This window comes from Pteropus vampyrus, unplaced genomic scaffold (genome assembly GCF_000151845.1).
Source record: "Pteropus vampyrus isolate Shadow unplaced genomic scaffold, Pvam_2.0 Scaffold152, whole genome shotgun sequence".
Taxonomy (NCBI): Eukaryota; Metazoa; Chordata; class Mammalia; order Chiroptera; family Pteropodidae; genus Pteropus; species Pteropus vampyrus.
The window spans coordinates 2,263,320-2,281,526 of record NW_011888933.1 but is presented as its reverse complement, the minus strand read 5'-3'; the positions used below and the strand labels follow the sequence as shown (position 1 = coordinate 2,281,526).

Below are 18,207 nucleotides of genomic sequence, written 5' to 3'. Positions count from 1 at the left end.
TGAGCGCGGGGTCTGGCGCCCAGCAGGAAAGTTTAAGTTGGGGTACGGGATCGTACATTTCCTTTAAAAGCTCTGGGGTCTCCCCAGTTTCTATCCCTGCACTTAAGAAAATAAGTCATTCTCTTTGGTAGGCTTTTTTTTCTTTTAAGCGAACCTTTCTACAACCGCCGCGAACATACAGTTTTTGACCTATGAAGGATCCGTCAAATCTCGCGATACGAGCAGTTCGCGGGTACGCTGTCATGGCTGCTCCTATATATAACCACGGGGTTCTGACCTAAGGTGAGTGGAGGACAAGTATAGGTGGAATGGTTGGTGGTACTGCACTTTAAACTTACTGCCTTTTGGAGAATGGTCTTAGGAGATGCCTGGGCATTAAGTTTAGGGAGGAGGATTAATACTGGGTGGCCCAGCTCCGGAGAGAACAGCTCCTGACGTTGGTTCTGAAACCTGGTGTGACTGGCTGGTTGTCTATTCCACCCAGACGCAGGCCACATGCGAATGTCAGTTTAGTTTGCTGCTTTCTCTCCTGAGCCATTCTACTCGTTCATGTCCCCATTCTCAATAGTCGGGGTTCGACTGTTGCTAAACCCTTATGTTAAAAAGTATCCATCAATGTTAAACCTTTAAGTTTCATTGAAGACATCTCTGAAGTAATGGTAACATAAAATCCGTTCTGCAAAGTGATCTTTGTGGGAACACGTTTCTACCAGAAATACACTTCTTTTTCTTTTTCTTTTTTTTAAACTCTCGTTTATACAACGACTCTTTCCAAAGTAACCTGGCTCCTTTAAAACACATTGTGGTAGAAGTGAAGGAAGCCCATACTGGAAAAAGTTTTACCGTTTTAATGTAAATCTTTAATGTCTCTATAGGTTCCCACTTTAGTCCCTATTAAATGCATTTTATTTCTTTAAATAAAAGTTTTTGTTTTAATTTTTATTTCTTTAATAAGCCCTTCTCCTACAGGAAAACAACAGCATGTGTTCTCTTTCACTAGTTGAAGCGACGTTTGTGTCATATCGACAACTCTAAAGCCATTTGAAAGTGTTTCGGTGGATAGCAAAATGAATAACAGAGCAGGTTCCTTTTTGTGGAACCTCAGACAATGCAGTTCTTTAGTACTAACAAGCAGAGCTGTGAGGCTGTATCCTGTGGGATTTTGCAGACCAAAAAGTGTTTATTCGAACTGGAACCCAAGAAACCTTTTAAATAACTTCGATAATAGAATGCAATCATATATAAGATACCGCTTTCAGGATGCCTTGATTTCTAAATCAGGAGGTAATCACTTTCAAACAAAAGGCATAAGCACTCAAACAGTCCTTCCAGTTTACACACTACTTTGTCCTAGAAGACTATCCTTTGACTCAAAACAGTCTCATGTCTCTGATAATGGATTGAAGAAAAACTTTCATCATGAAGCTTCCAATGACTATGTTCTCACCAAGGAAACAAAATCAACCCCTGTCAACTACAGAAAACTGTCTCAGGAGTGTAATTCCCTGAGTGATGTGTTAGATACATTTTCAAAAGCACCTACATTTCCTAGTAGTAACTATTTCTCAGCGATGTGGACAATTGCCAAAAGGATGTCTGTTGACCAGAGGCGCTTTGAAAAACAACTGATGTTTAACCACCCTGCGTTTACACAGCTGTGTGAACAAATGATGAGAGAAGCCAAGGTCGTGCACTGTGACCACCTGCTGTTCAGTCTTCATGCTGTGGTGAAGCTTGGAATTCCTCAGAACACTCTTCTGGTACAGACTTTACTGAGGGTGGTCCAGGTAAAATCAAAGGGAGACTTATACATCCTTTTACTTGGTTTGCCTATCTTGAAAGAATGAAGGGAAACAGATTTAGCCTCCTTGAAAGAGACTATTAGTGGAATGGTAGTTTCCTTTATATTTATTTCTGCATATATATGATTTAGAGACCATAACTAGGTCTTTCTTGCCTTTTGCTATAGAAATTTATGAAATCTTGTTCCATTTTTTTTTCTCTAGAGTTGAATGATAGTGAGTAACAAGCTAAAATGAGGAGAGATATAAAATATACAATAAAAGTTGAGTAGTTGAAGGAGACAAGGGATAGGAACTAATATTTATTGAGTACCTATACCTTTTACTTGTATAATCATATTTAATCCTTCAACAGCCCTAAAAAGATGTTACCTCAGGTTTGCAGATGAAGAAACAGACAGTGATGTTAAGCAAGTTGGCTAAAAGTCACACAGCTAATGGATTCATTCATGCAGTAAACATTTGAGTGTCAACTATGTATCAGTTACTGCACTTGTCACTAGGAATAAAAAGATTTAGAAGACATGATTCCTGCCCTTATAATCTAGGGGGAAGATAGCTGTTTTGTAGGCGATTACAAAACAACCAACATGCATTTAATGAGTCATACATTTGCTCTTTTATAGGCATTGTACTCAGCAGAGGGGAATGTAATTGTGAACAAAACAATGGCTACATAGAACTTTCAGTGCAATGAAACAAAAATTTAGAGTCTTATGAGTGTATATAATGGACTTTCAGCCTAGTCAGGAGAAGACCTCATCATGGTAGAAGAGATGGGGAGAAGGATACAGGAGTAGTGTTTGAGGCAGAGATAGATTTGAAAACCGAATTACCTCATGTAATTCCAGTATAGCCTTTTGAAATAAGCATTGTTGCTCTCATCTTACTAATGATTAGGAAATTTAGGCTTAGAGAGGTTAAATAACTTTCCCAGGGTCACATATCTATTAATGTTACTGTTTGTGGGTACTTGATAAATATTCGCTGAGTGAATAAACAAACATCTACTCCATGAACTAGGATTCAAGCCCAGTAGGAGATGGTGTCTAAGCCGAATCCAAGGAATAAACAGCAGTTTGTGAGAGGCTGATAGCAAAGGGAGTGGTTCAATCAGAGAAGACTTGTATGTTCATCCCAAACAAAAGTTTGGCAAGTTTGAGGAGCTGCAAGTAGTTCTGTATGGCTGAAGTACCAAATGTTGGGGTTGTGTGTTTGAGGGAGTGGGGAGGAAATTGTGTATGTGGTGGTCAAGGAGGAAGAGGTAGTGGAAAGATATTAGGCTGGAAAAAAAGGATGAATCATAAAGAGCCTTTTAAGCCTAGCTAATGAGTTTGGATCTATCCTATAGGCAATGAGGATCCACTTAAATATTTTAAGCAAAGGGTCAATGTGCTCAATTTTCCACTCACCGTATGAATGGAAAATGGTTTGGAAGAAAGTTGAAATTGGGTGGAAGAGCCACTTTTAGTTTCAGACAAGAGAGTCAGTATTCTGTTTGATGTCACTGAAACTACAGCAGATGTGATTAGGGAAGGATAGCTTATTAAAGTAATCATTTGCCTTTTAAAAGTGGACACCAGACTTCTAAACTCAATGATCATAATTAAGTAATTTTTTAAAAGATAGGAATTTCCTGGGGATGATCTGACGGAAATCCTATCCTACTATGGAATTCAAGAATTGGGTTTATAGGTATATGAGAATTTTTAACTTTTTACATTACTGTGATTTCCATATGTCCTCAACCAAGAACGTGCGTTGTGTGTCTGTGTGTATGTGTGTGTTTAAACCACAGAATATCCATGTTTATTTGGTAGACTGTGTTTCCTATACAGTTATTTTAAACTGATTATAGTAAGTCATTTTACCTGGTCAGTGATGCTCTTATTAGATTTTGGACAGGTATTCATATCAGCATTCATATCTGTATTGGTTAGCAGTGGATATTTGGAATCAGAATATCTGTATGTATGATTGTGTGTTACTGACCTTTTGGAATGTTGTAAATACTTTTTTGCTAGAGTTGAAAGGACAGTATGTCATCAGTGAATTTGCCCTACAAACATAGCCAAATGGCCTTTCCTAACAGTAGATATTGATGGCATGTTGTAAATTGTTATGAAAACACTCCCATGGAAATGAGATGTCTTTTGTTTTCATTCCAGCCTTATCCATTTCTTTTTTCTTTCTTTTCTTTTCTTTCTTTCTTTTTTTTTTTTGCAATTTAACTTAAGAATTGTTTATTTCTGGAATTTTCCATTTAATATTTTCAGACCTTGGTTGACTATGGGTGACTAAAATCTCAGGAAGCAAAACCATAGATAAGGGGGACTACTGTACAATATTACGTAAAAGAGACAAAATGGCTCCCAGGCCCATATAACTTGGCTATAACCTAATTGAAAGTGTTAAAATATCTATTTTATTTCATTTTTAAATATTTTCTTAATTTTTTTTACATATTATTAAAAATTATTGGGGCGACATTGATCAACACAATCCAGTAAGTTTCAAGTGTACGATTCAACAGTATGTTGTACATATATTGCATTGTGTGTTTATCACCCATAGTTAGATTTCTTTCTGTCACCACATATTTGACCCCCTTCTCCCCCTATCTATCACCTCCCTCCTACCTTCCCTCTGGTAACCACTAGTCCACTGTCCATGAGTCTCTGTTTGTCATGTTTATTGCATTTAGATCTATATCCCTCATACGTATGAGTGATACCATGTGGTTTTCAACTGTTTTCTATCTTAATTTCGCTTAGCATGCTTATCTCAAGATCCATCTGTATTGTTGCAAATGGCAGTTATTTCATCTCTTATCTGAGTAGTAGTCCATTGCGTATATGTACCACATCTTTATACAATCATCTATTGTAGACACTTCGATTGCTTCCATGTCCTGGCCACTGTTAATAATGCTGCTATGAACACTGGGGTGCATATAATTTTGGATAAATGTTTTCAGGTTTTTTGGGTAAATACCCAGAAGTGGGATTGATGTATCATGTGGTAGTTCAATTCCTAGTTTTTTGAGGAACCTCCATAGTGGCTGTACCAATTTTCTCCCACTAGCAGTGTAGGTGGGTTCCTTTTTCTCTACATCCTTTCCAGCGCTTGTAATTACTAATCCTGTTGATGATAGCCATTATAACAGGTGTGAGATGGTATCTCATTGCGGTTTTGATTTGCCTTTCCCTAATAGCTAGTAAAACTGAGCATCTTTTCATGTCTGTTGGACATTTGTTCAATGAGGTCTGTTTAGGTCTTCTGCCTGTTTTTTAATTGGTTGGTTTTGTTGTTGTTGTTATTGAGTTGTATGAGTTCTTTGTATATTTTGGATATTTGGCCTTATCAGAGGCATTGTTTGCAAATATATTCTCCCATTCAGATGGTTGCCTCTTTGCCTTATTGACGGTTTCTTTTGCTGTACAGAAGCTTTTTAGTTTTATATTACAAGTCCCATTCATTTATGTTTGTTTTTACTTCCCTTGCCTTTGAGGTAAAATTCATAAAATGCTCCTTAAGTCCAAGGTCCATGAGTTTAGTACCTGTGTTTTCTTCTATGCAGTTTATTGTTTCAAGTCTTATATTTAGGTCCTTAATCCATTTGGAGTTAATTTTGGTGTGTGGTGATAGACAACAGTCTATTTTCATGCTTCTGCAGGTGGCTTTCCAGTTTTCTCAGCACCATTTATTGAAGAAGGTTTCCTTTCCCCATTGTATGTTGTTGCCTTTTTTGTCGAAAATTATTTGCCCATGTAAACAGGGGTTTACTTCCGGACTCTCAATTCTATTCCACTGTTTTTCTGCCAATACCATGCTGTTTTGATTATTGTAGTTTTGTAGTATAATTTGAAGTTGGACAGAGTGATGCCTCCAGCCTTGTTTTTTTTTCTCAGGATGGCTTGGGCTATTTGGGATCTTTTGTGCTTCGATACAAATCTGATGATTTTTTGTTCTATTTCTTTAAAAAATGCCAATGGAATTTTGATGGGGATTGATTTAAATCTGTATGATGCTTTGGGTAATATGATCATTTTAACTGTTGATTCTTCCAGTCTAAGAACGCAGAATATCTTTCCATTTCTTTGTGTCTTCTTCAAATTTTTTTTAAACAATGTCTCATAGTTTTTATTGTGTTGGTCCTTCACATGTTTCATTAGGTTTATTCCTAGGTATTTTATTCTTTTTGTTGCAATTCCAAAAGGGATTTTTTTTTCCATTTCTTTTTCTTACGATTCATTATTAAAGTATAAGAATGCTGTGAATTTTTGAACATTGATTTTGATTCCTGAAACTTTACTGTATTTGTTTATTACTTCCGGTAGCGTGTTAGTAGAGTCTTTAAGGATTTCTATATAGAGAATCATGTCATCTGCAAATAGTGACAGTTTGACTTCTTCATTTCCTATTTGGATACCTTTTACTTCTTTATCTTGCTTGATTACATGTGCTAGGACTTCCAATATTATACTGAATAATAGTGGTGATAGTGGGCAGCCTTGTCTTGTTCCTGATCTTAGAAAAAGGTTTTTAGCTTTTCACCATTAACTATAATGTTAGCCAAAGGTTTGTCATATATGGCCTTTATTCTGTTGAGGTACTTTTCTTCTATACTTATTAAGTGTTTTAATCATAAATGATGCTGTATATTGTCAAAGGCTTTTTCTGCATCTATTGATATAATCATATGATTCTTATTCTTTATTTTGTTTATGCGGTGTATCACATTAATTGATTTGTGTTTGTTAAATCATCCCTGCGCCCCTAGGATGAAAGCCACTTGATCATGGTGTATAATTTTTTTAGTGTGTTGTTGTATTTGATTCGCTAATATCTTATTTAGGATTTTTGCATCTGTGTTCATGAGAGATATTGGTCCGTAGTTTTCTTTTTGTGTTATCTTTACCAGGTTTTGGTATCGAGATGATGTTGGCCTCATAAAAAGAAAGAGGTAGTCTTGCCTCCTCTTCATTTTTTTGGAAGAGTTTGAGAAGAATAGGTATTAAATCTTCTTTGAATGTTAGGTAGAATTCACTGGTGAAGACATCTGTTCCTGGACTTTTATTTTTTGGTAGGTTTTTGATGATTGTTTCAATTTTCATACTGCTGATCGGTCTATTTAGATTTTCCAGTTCTTCATGATTCAGTCTAGGAAGGTTGTATATTTCTAAAAACTTGTCCATTTCTTCTAGGTTATTAAATTTGGTGTTATGTAATTTTTCATAGTATTCTTGTATGATCCTTTGTATTTCTGCGGTATCTGTCATAATTTTTCTTTCATTCCTGATTTTGTTTGTGTCCTTTCTCTTTTTTCTTTAGTGAGCCTAGCCAGGGGTTTGTCAATTTTATTAATCATCTTGAACCAGCTCTTTGTTGCATTTATTTTTTTCTGTTGTCTTTTTGTTCTCAGTTTCATTTAATTCTGCTCTAATTTTGATTATTTCTTTTCTTCTGCTGATTTTGGGCTTCACTTCTTTTTCTAGTTTTTTTAAGATGTAATGTTATGTTGTTTATTTGGGCTCGTTCTTGTTTTTTGAGATAGGCCTGTAATGATATGAACTCTCCTCTTCTTACCACTTTTGCTGTGTCCCAAAAATTTTGGTATGTTGTATTTTCACACTCATTCTTTTCTTGTAACTCTTGATCTTTTTATTTCTTCTGTGACCCAGTCATTCTTCAGTAGCATATTGTTTAATCTCCATGTATTTGTGGCTCTTCCTGCTTTCTGGTTACAGTTGATCACAAGCTTCAAAGCATTATGATCAGAGAATATGGTTAACATGACTTCAGTTCTCTTATATTTGTTAAGGCTTGTTTTGTGTCCCAGCATGTGGTCAGTCCTGGAGAATATTTCATGTGCACTAAAGAAGAATGGATAATCAGCTCTTTTGGGATGAAAGGCTCTGTAAGTGTAGATTATGTCCAATAGTCCATTGTGTCATTTAAAGATGTTATTTCCTTATTGACAGTGGATATTTAGGTCTTCTGCTATGTTAGTGTTTTGGTCAGTTTCTCCTTATAGTTCTGTTAGTAATAGTTAGGGAGCCCCAAAATATGTAAAGCCTTATCCATTTCTTATCTGGTTCTGACTTGAGACTTTGTGCCTTGTTAGTCATGTAATTTTAGCAAAAGATTGTACCTCTTTCAGCCTAAGTTTCCTCAGATGTGAACACAAATACTTTTGTGAGGTGTGTAGACTAGTTGTGATTAGATTATATAGCACTAGGTAAGCTGTGTTTTTACTATTCGTTTTCCAAATTATCTCCACTTTCATTTCTGGGAACTAAATTAGTACCCTAACCCAAAGGACCTGAAAGAAGGATCTTTCAGCCTGGGGCTCCCCTTGAGACCCAGATAATGGTGGTAAAAGGTAACAGCAGATGTGGATCAGAAGATTTACAGCAGGAGCTGCAGTTTGATATCCAAGAAAGAATATAGGGAAATTATAAGGACACAGTTATTGAAGTTTCTTTATGGGTGGGCAAATTGCCCTCTCTACCCCAGTAGCTTTTATATTACTGCACTTGTTGTCTTCACAATGACCTTGAGTCCTAAGAAGTGGTAAAAATGTTTGATAAAAGTTATTTTAGAAGCAGAGGAATATAATCAATATCAAATAGATTTTCAGTGGTAATGGTGAATGTAAAAAAAAATTGATGCATAAAAGAGTGTGTGTTGGTTATTTGGAAAATTCACTACGTACAACAGTTTATTTCTTAAAGATGCTGTTTATTGAGTACTGACTCTGAATAAATTATTGAGTTGAGACTTAATCCATTAATTGGAAGCATCAGTTCAGTGGTTTCATGATCGATAGTATTTTTGTAATTATGTTTCAATAGGAACGTATCAATGAGTGTGATGAGAAATGTCTTTCAGTTTTGTCAACTGTTTTAGAGGCAATGGAGCCATGCAAGAATGTGGATGTTCTTCGAGCAGGATTGCGGTGAGAACTCTCTTATGCGTTCTTCATGTGGCAATCTCTGTTTCTCTAATATCTTAAATCAAAAATCAAGATGAAAGCCGAACTGCTTTTTTTTTGGGTTGGGGGAGACTTTGATGTTAGTTATAGTCTTTAAAACCTTAATGAACTTAAAAGTCTAACTCTGGTCTACAGCCACGCCACCCTGAACAAGCCCGATCCCATCTGATCTCGGAAGCTAAGCAGGGTCGGGCCTGGTTAGTACTTGGATGGGAGACCAGGTACTAGGCGTAAAAAGTAAAAAATAAGGGATTGTAAGCTGACAAGGTCTTTGCAATCTGTGAGGTCAACCAAGGATTGCTTCACCTAAAAAAAATAATTGAAAAAAAATTCTAACTCTGGGTCAGGTAAAGGTGGGAATAATACTCTAGTTTAGAGTCCACCATAAAAAAAGAAAAGCTACAGGTAACATCGAAATCCGAATTTAAAATATAGTACTAATGTGGGCTGGAGAGAATTGAAAGGCTTTCATTTCATAATGGTTATTTGGGCACTATGTAGCCGTCACATGACAGTGGCCTGGCTTGAAAAGGAGTTTGATTATTCTGATTTATAAAATTGATGCAACTGATATAATGTCATACATCAGTGTGGATAATATTAAATCCTTTTTTCATTAACTATGCATTGGGATATCTTACTATAGTCTGATGTGATTTGTTCATTCATAAAGGTAGCAGAATAATGTGAGAGGAAATAGTGCTAAACTGGTCCAGGATCTTTCACTAACTACTTAACCTGTCTTGGGCGGGTAGATCATTTCTATGGGCTTCATATTTCTTGCCTAGAAGTAGGAGCTGGACCAAATGACTTTTAAGATTTCTCTTCTGGTTTTAAAATTCTAGGATTGTGATATTTATTGTGTTTGATGACAGGATAATAGTTGATCAACAAATTTGGAAAATAGAACATGTCTTCACCTTGCAAACTGTGATGAAATGTATTGGAAAAGATGCACCTATTGCTCTTAAAAAGAAACTGGAGGTAAACACTTTCTGAGTATCTTCTAGTGGGTGAGATTTGAAAAATTATTTCTTGTGACCTGCTATCACTTCCTAAAGTCAGTTTTTTAGGAGGACATTGTTGTGCTTTTGGGTTTAACTTTGCTAAAGTAAAATAAAAGTAGACTTATGTTTATCTATATATATAAAAATATGTATATTTAATCTATATATCTGTTGGAGTCACTTTGGTCATACTTTATCCTTTTTATTTATAGATTTAATTTATTTTGCCACAAATGATAAATTCAATCTCATGTTTCTTCAGATGAAAGCCTTGAGGGAATTAGACAGATTTTCTCTTTTGAATAGCCAGCGCATGTTTGGGGCTCTAGCCACCATGAATCATCGTTCTGTTACACTTCTTAATGAATGCAGTAAGGTGATCATAGGTAAGGATAATTTTTCTTTCATGATTTTTAGGATCTGACCTACTGGTCCACACTATATTTGGTTTGTTTTAAGGACTTGGCTATTACCATATCAAAAATATCTGATGGTTTGGTTAGATCTAAATTTTATTTTTATAGTTTTTTTCTTTTCTTTCTTTCTTTCTTTTTACAAAATACAGTGCTTTTTTTTTTTTAAGAAACAAAAGTATTGAGTATAAAATATCTTGGATCTTACATTCAAAACCATCTGGTAATGTTTGTTTTTTTCATTCATTCTTAAAGGTAATATTCATGGGTGTCCTTTTAAAATATTGATCAACATACTGCAGTCTTGCAAAGATCTCCAATACCGTAATTTAGATCTTTTTAAGGGAATAGCAGATTATGTGGCTACCACTTTTGACATCTGGAAGTTGAAACAAGTAAGTCTGTTAATAGTTTCGAATAAGCCTCAGAAACTTTTAAGAGCATATTAATTCATTTAGCGTTCTAAGTATTTCTCTATCAGCTTTATAGCATTTAAGATATCAAAATATTCTAATGCTAAATTGACTTTCGAAAAATTAGGTCCTTATCATTTCTCTTTTGAAATTACCTATTTATATCTATTCAATCTTTTGACCATTTTTCTATCTGAGATAAAAATTATATTGTCCAGTGTTTGCTCTTCTATTTGTTTTTCAAAAGGTTGTATGATGCTTTAGATTAGGATTATTTCTGTCTTTCTAGTTTTTTTGGTTAGATTTAGTGTAATAAATATGGGTGATGTGACAGACTTATGCTTTTTGAAGAATAAAATGTCATCACTTAATGATCATGTCTATTTTCTATTTATGGAAAATTTGCTTGTTTTCTTCAGAGTACGAGTCTTTAAGTTCAGGGACTGCATTAGTTATATAAACCTGAGTGAAGCACCTGGTAAAAACTTCTTTTTGCACTTAAGCAGTAGTAACTGTTAGATCACTAGGTTCACTGTACTTTGGAGAGTGAGATGAATATTGAGTTTGCCATGGAAATTGATTTTGGAAAGAGAAATACTAATCATGAGAAAGACCAAGACGGAAATGAGAAGTGAACTGGAAATTTTAATTTAATCATATTTTTTCATCTCTGTTCTCATTTACAGCAATTCATATTGACCATAGAAATTTTGAGTTATCTCTTATATGTTAGAATCTAGAAAGTATCTAGGTTTGGAAGGAAGAACAGTTCAAAATTGAGTTGGTAATTTTTAAAAACTTCAGATAAGGCATATTTAAAGTAGTTTTCAGATATGTTGTATGAAAAGCCTATAGAAAAGGCTTTATTTTTAAATGAAATGGAAACATGGAAAATGTTATACCCTGGTTCTCTGCTTATAAAAAGAGATTGCTTATTAACTTAATAACTGATTCAAAAATTACGGAAACAGAATTTGTGAGGGAAAGATAATTTTTCCTTTTTTAGGGAATAGTCTCTTAATCAGGACAGTTCTATTGCTGTTTAAATTTTTTGAGATCTAAAAAGATTACTACTAGAATACTATAACTATTAAAAAGTTTTTAATTCACTCTTTTTTTAAGGTTCTTTTTCTCCTCATTTTATTTGAAAACCTTGGCTTTCGACATAGTGGTTTGATGGACTTGTTTATGAAGAAAGTAGTAGATGAACCTGGCTTCCTAAACATGAAAAGCACTGTTTCTATTCTTCATGTGTATTCTTCTCTCAATCACCTCCACGAGTGCCAGCCCCAAGAGTATGTACTTGTTCTTTTTTTACTTTTTTATTGCCACATAACATACTATGGAAAGGATTACAAATCGTCATAAGGCCAACAAATTATTACGTGAACACATCTATCACCATCATAAATAAATAAAACATAGTATTATTTATAGATATAATTAGAAATTAAGCAGTATTAAGTTTTGCAGAATTTTCTTTTATTTTTGCTGTTCATTGTCTACCTTGTTTTTTTGGGGTTTTTTTTGTTTTTTTTTCCTGATTTGTTAATTCAGCATAGGAGTATTCATTTCAAACTCTCTCAGCTTATTCCCTCAGTTCCTGAGTTCGTTGTTTGTTTTGGTCCAAACTGCTGCTTTCTATTCTTTTCATTTTCAACCACAACCATGCACTTCTATTACTAAACGCAGAAATTCTTCAAACATGCCAGCCTCTTTCATACCTCTGCTTTCTATCCACAACATCTTTCCTTCCTCTAGATCTGTTAGGGTTCATTAAAAATCAGAAACACATATAAAATATAATTTGTTAGAAGAGTGATTAAAAACACAGACTTTGGAGACATCTTGCTTAGTTTAGGTTTGAATCCCAGCTCTGCCATTCATTTGCTACTTTGGCAAGTTACTTATCTCTGCCTCAATCTCTCCACCTGTTAAAATGGGGATAAGAAGTAAAAGTTATTTCTAATCACATTGGGTTGTTATGGAGATTAAGTGAGTTAACCTATGTCAGCTTCTTACAACAAGAGATAAGATTTTCTTATCTCCTTCTTTGGACTTCTTAAAGCCATTGGTTCTGTGGCACCTCACCAGCTCTACCATTACATTTTCTTTATATTTGAAAACTGATTTTTCTTTGTCGCCCTGAAGGTTCCTAGAGGTGATGGCCAGTGCTCTGACTGGTTATCTTCACCACATCTCTTCTGAAAACCTATTGAATGCTGTGTGTTCATTTTGCTTGATGAATCATTTTCCTCTGGCCCCTATCAATCAGCTTCTTCAAAAGGACATCATCAATGAGCTACTGATATCAGGTAGGTATCAGTGCATAATGGTGACTGAAATAGGGCAGTACCACTGGCTACCTTGCGTTTCTGAATGGGGTCTTAATTGGATTAGTGTTAGAACATGCAGAATGCTACTGAGGAAAGGACTGATAATGGTGAAGTCGAAGGTCAGTGCTTCGAACCAGCAAACCTGGGGAGCCTCCTTTAATGACAAGTCCTAAATAGAGAAAGCAGGAACGAGAAACACACCATCATCATTCGTTTTATTTACACTTTATGCTCCTGTACAAAGGCTAAATGCTCACGTCATTCTTTATGCCTTGATCAGAGGTGTTTGTACTTCTTGATCCTTACTTGTGATATCTGAAGCCAAGGTAAGTCAACTTTCGCAACTATAAATACTTTGTCACTCATGGCCTGTAAGGAGCGCACAGCCTGTTAGATCAGGAAACCAAATAGTTACCAAAGTAGTGAACTTATTTACTCTAGAAACCAAATTAATTGTTGACTTTTGGTCTTTAATATCAAACCAGGAAAAGCAGTATCAGGCTAAGTGTACAAAATTTGATGATGTAAGAATAGTTTAAATTCTTTTTAAAACAACATTACGAAATTCCAAAGTTGAATTAAAAAGAAGGCACACCATGTGCTGATTTTTCAAGCAATCTGATGTGGGGGAAACAGCTTGAAACCCAGGAGGCCTGGATTCCAGTCCCAGTCTTGCCTTTAGTTAATCATGAGGCATCTTAACATTCCTGGGCGTTTCCTCATCTCTTCAAATAAAGAGTTTAGACTAAATGACGTTGAAAGATATTTTAAAACTTAAAACATTACCAAGTACAGGGTATTGATCTAGATACTGTGGAACTAAGGAGACAGATTCCTCCTGATAAACAAATAATCAGAAATATAAGTACATTAATACAATTTCTTAAATATGGCATTAATATTTTTTCTTAACTTCCTATTTTCTTTTTTATTAGGCGACATGGAGAGGAACGTTCACAAGCTTCATATTTTGACAACCTGTCTAAAGCTTGATGATGTTCCCTATCGCAAGGCCATAGACCTACCACTGCCACTGCCGCCATCCACACCATTACATCCAAATGCAAAGGTCGCTGAGGCACTCCGTAGCCTTCTGGGAGAAGGGTACTTCTCAGAAAATGTACAGTTGCCACATAATTATCATATTGGTATGGAACTTGATATGATTTTCCTCTATTCTATTTTATTTATTTTATTTATTTATTTTTTTCTGACAAAAGGTTAGGAGCTTACCATGGCATTTCAGTGTCATGCAGAACTGGCTCTGGAGCTGGGCTGCTTGGGTGTGGGTTCTCACTCTGCTGCTGACGCACGCTGTGACTTTAGGCACTTAGCAGCCTCCCTTTCCTTGTGTGAGAAATGGCAATAGTAGCCGTTCCCATTTCATAGAGTTTGTGTGATGAGTAAATGAGATTGTACATGTAAAATTCAGACCAGTATCTGGCATATGGTAAGCTCAGTATATTTTAGCTGCTGCCAGAGTCATTACTGGTGGTAGTGGTATATGTTTTGAAAGAGAAAATCACTTGGTGCGATGTTTGAAAAATTAATATCAATTCTTTTCTTCCAGATTTTGAATTCAAAATGGATACTAACAGGAGTCAAGTGCTTCCACTTTCTGATGTGGATGTGGTAACTTCTGCTTCAGATATTCAAAGGTTGCTTACATATATTTATTCGCTGAGCTTTCTTAATTTAAATCTTAATTCTCAGAGATTTCCTATTAAATAGCAGTAACAATATTAAGACCTTATATTTGTATGGAGCTTGTAATGCACCAAGAGACTTCTCATCCAATAATCTACTTCTTAGTTGTAAGTGTGGGCACCATGGTCGAAGATAGCGGATGGCAGTTGGGCCATTTAATGAAATAGGCAGTTTTTAAAAGTTATGTTTTACAGTAAACAGTTTAAGGAAAAAACCATAATTGAAACTATCAGTCCAATGACAAGATAATAAACTATCAGTCCAATGACAAGTGACCATAACGAATTAAGACTTCTACCAAAATCAAATACCCAATACATACTTTGCTCTACCACCAAGACCACTGTAAAGGTAGGGAAACTTTAGCTTTTCAGGTAAACTGCATTGTATCTTGATCAAACAGTATTGAAGTTAATCATAAGTCGTTTCCTTGGCCCACACACTACAAATAGGGTGTCTCTGGGAGATATGTGCTGCTACACCCTAGAGGATGTCCTGCCTTTTAAGTAGATGCATGAGATTGTGTTGCACACACTCCGTGTCCAGTCAGCCTTTCCGGAAAGGCTCTTCTCTGCCTGTGGGGCACACAAGGATGAGTCAGACATGGATCCTGACCCCCAGGAACTTATCTTCCCTGTTGCTTTATAGGACATGCTCATAAATAACGTTGGAGAGTGGTACTGAAAAAAATCTTTTGGGATTCAAACTCTTACCTGCCCATTCCTCTCTAGTCACGTAGAACTATAACTTTTTCCCCTTTCTTAATCCATCCAGCTTGTTCCTTGGCCATCTTTTTCAACTGCTGTCTTCCCTATACATGTTGCCCAGCTCCCCTCAAAAAAGGCTTTCTCTTTGACCTCATTGAAGATCATTTTTCTTTTTCAGTTACTCCACTATTCTGGCATAATAATATAACATAGTGGTTCTCAACCTAAATTACTGAGAAGTAAGGAATTTGAGCATTCCTTTAAAAATATAAAATTCCTCTAACGTTATCTCAGGTAACAGCCAGTGTATAACAAAGACAATAAGGATGCAAATGTCTCCCCGCCCCCCCCACCCCCCGCCGCACTGAACTTAATCTTTCCAAAGGCCAAGAACAATGAAAAAAACAAATTACAGATTTCACATATTTGTTACACATATAGATTTTATCTTTTGAACAGTTTTGCCTTTCTTTTAGTATTTTCTTCTTTGCATTTGGTGTCCCAATTCTGGGATTTAAATGCTCGGAGACATTATGTACAAGAAGAGCATTAACCGTTTAGTGCTAGTTACATCAATACTACTAGTAGCGTAAATAATTACATTTAGATCAAAGATTAGAATTGCATAGGAAAACCTTAAAACCTTTCATATCTAATATTTTTCTTCATTGAGAATGCAGCCATTCTTAAAGATGGTTTAGAGATGACTGTGTAAAGCATTATTATAAGCTTTTGGTTACTGAAGCAGCCTTCACATATCAGAATAACTACAGAGGCCAAGAAGCAAGAGGAGAATGAGTGGTACAGTAGGGAGTGGTGAGGACTGAGGTTAGTGGAGAGCTCAACTTTGCACTCTCCAAAGAGCAGGAAGACAGCAAGATAGTAAATAGTTATCTCATTAACTAGTCTTATATTGTATATTTTTGCTTTCAGAATAGCCATACTGTGTGTTCCTAGATCTAATTACTGTTTGGATTCAAATCACCCCAGAGGATTCCTTGCTATGAAAATGCGACATTTGAAAGTAATGGGTTTTCATGTGATCTTGGTAAGAAAAATGTGCAAATGAAATACTCTTCAGTTACTGATGTCCATTCTGCCAAGAATGTTATGGTTAAAGTTGGTTACTAGGACCCTAGAGGACTTGTCAGCAATATTGGAATAAGTGTTTTAGTTATTTTCTTTGAAAAAAGGACATTTCTAGTACATGATTGACTTCTGCTCAGCTGATTACAATCATTTCCTAGGGTTTTATAAATGCTACATTTGGTCAGCTTTAATCCTTTTTGTTAAAAGAAAAAATATAAGTAATATATTTTCTTATTTAAGACACATGAAACCATATTCAATTTCCAGGTTATCATGAACAAGTGAAGAAAAGATGTTAATTAAAGCTTTGTTTTCATGGGCCAGTGTGAGGCTGTCATAGGATGTTTGTCACCAGAAAGAGCTAGATGGTTTTGTAAGAGGATGGTTCTTCCTCTTCTCTCTTATGCTTCATTTTGATTCTGAGCATCACAGCTTTTCTTGAACAGCCTCTCCAGATGTCTCTGTGTGGAGCAAAAACTTTATGAATAAATTTTTATTTATGTTAATGTTGGGATCTATCTAAATGCCACTTATTTGGTCCTGAGCATAATGTGAAATGTAAACATTTGAATCTTCATTATGGTATGTTAGTATCCAAAAAAATGGATTATGCATGGATACTGAGGTGAAGATGGCCCATTTCTCTTAATGTTTAAGACTTACTGTTTAAGACTTCTTTTTTTCATATTGGCTATTATATATGTTCTTGGGAAGATTATCCCAAGAAAGGAAAGAATTTTTGTACCCTTTAGAGGACCTTTAAAGTTTTTACAATTTTCAGTGTTAAGAGCTTTCTTCAACCCTAGCACATAATCTTACTAAGCCTTTAACATATGAGTAATTATAAGATAACATTTGCCTTTAAAAAGTAGTCAGCTTGATGTTACTTTAATATGCTTGGATCTCAAAACTAGCTTTTATTTTATGTGTCACGTGTTCTTGCAACCTGGTCATTTTCCTTTTTCTTTGGTAAGGTCAATAATTGGAAGATGGAAAAGCTAGAGATGAAGGATGCAGTCGCATATTTGAAGTCTGAAATCTATTCAAGTGAAGACCCTCCTGCTTCTGATGTTGATTTTCAAAGCACATGTTAAAGTAAAAAGCAACTTTTTCATATTAGGAGACATAAATTTGTAAAAATAATTTAATAAAGACTACAATTCAGTTGTCAATAGAGTTCAGCTGACTTTTTGAAAAGGTTAGTGCTAAAAGGAAGTTTAGCAGTAATTTAATCCACCTCCCTCATTTATGTATGAGGAAGTTAAAGCTCAAAGAATTGGATTTTCCTGGAGTCTCAGGCACATCACTTGGTTCCCACATCATTTCATCCTCTATTGCTCTTTAGCTTGTGTCTCAAGAAATTTGGATGCTGGTTCCAGATTGGACATCACCCAGTTTTATATGTGTGGCCAAATGATTTATTCCTTATAAACTTCAGAGCAAGAGTTGAAAATATTCTGTTATTAAACTAAGATTCATCTCCAAATCTTAAGTGTGTATCTGTTTCTTCTAGTGGCTAATTATGACTCATATTCAAAGGATTGGACAAATTTGTGAATACTTGTAACTACCTTTTGGGGAAGCAGTTTTCCTGAATTTGTACCATTTGTCATGGCAGATAAAAAGGCATTCCTGTTTTACTAGTATTGCTAGTATTAGCATTCTTCATTGTCTTGTGATCTAAGAAATTCTTGTGAGACTCAAGGTTCAGAATGAAGGAAACAGTTTAATAACAT

The 18,207-nt window shown here is 35.4% G+C and overlaps 1 protein-coding gene across 2 annotated transcripts; it reads left to right on the top strand.

Moving 5' to 3' along the window:
• Positions 1-24: 24 nt before the first annotated feature.
• FASTKD2 (FAST kinase domains 2) lies at positions 25-17,957 on the top strand. 2 transcript variants are annotated; one of them, XM_011369669.2, is made up of 12 exons: positions 25-282; positions 1,001-1,787; positions 8,660-8,763; positions 9,675-9,783; positions 10,069-10,192; positions 10,475-10,614; positions 11,755-11,927; positions 12,784-12,947; positions 13,904-14,116; positions 14,539-14,626; positions 16,316-16,430; positions 17,446-17,957. In XM_011369669.2, exons 2-12 carry the CDS (start codon positions 1,068-1,070, stop codon positions 17,563-17,565), a joined length of 2,070 nt encoding a protein of 689 aa, XP_011367971.1. In that variant the 5' UTR covers positions 25-282; positions 1,001-1,067; the 3' UTR covers positions 17,566-17,957. The 2 variants fall into 2 exon arrangements, with proteins under 2 accessions (XP_011367971.1, XP_011367970.1); XM_011369668.2 differs by having other exon boundaries at positions 956-1,787.
• Positions 17,958-18,207: the final 250 nt, after the last annotated feature.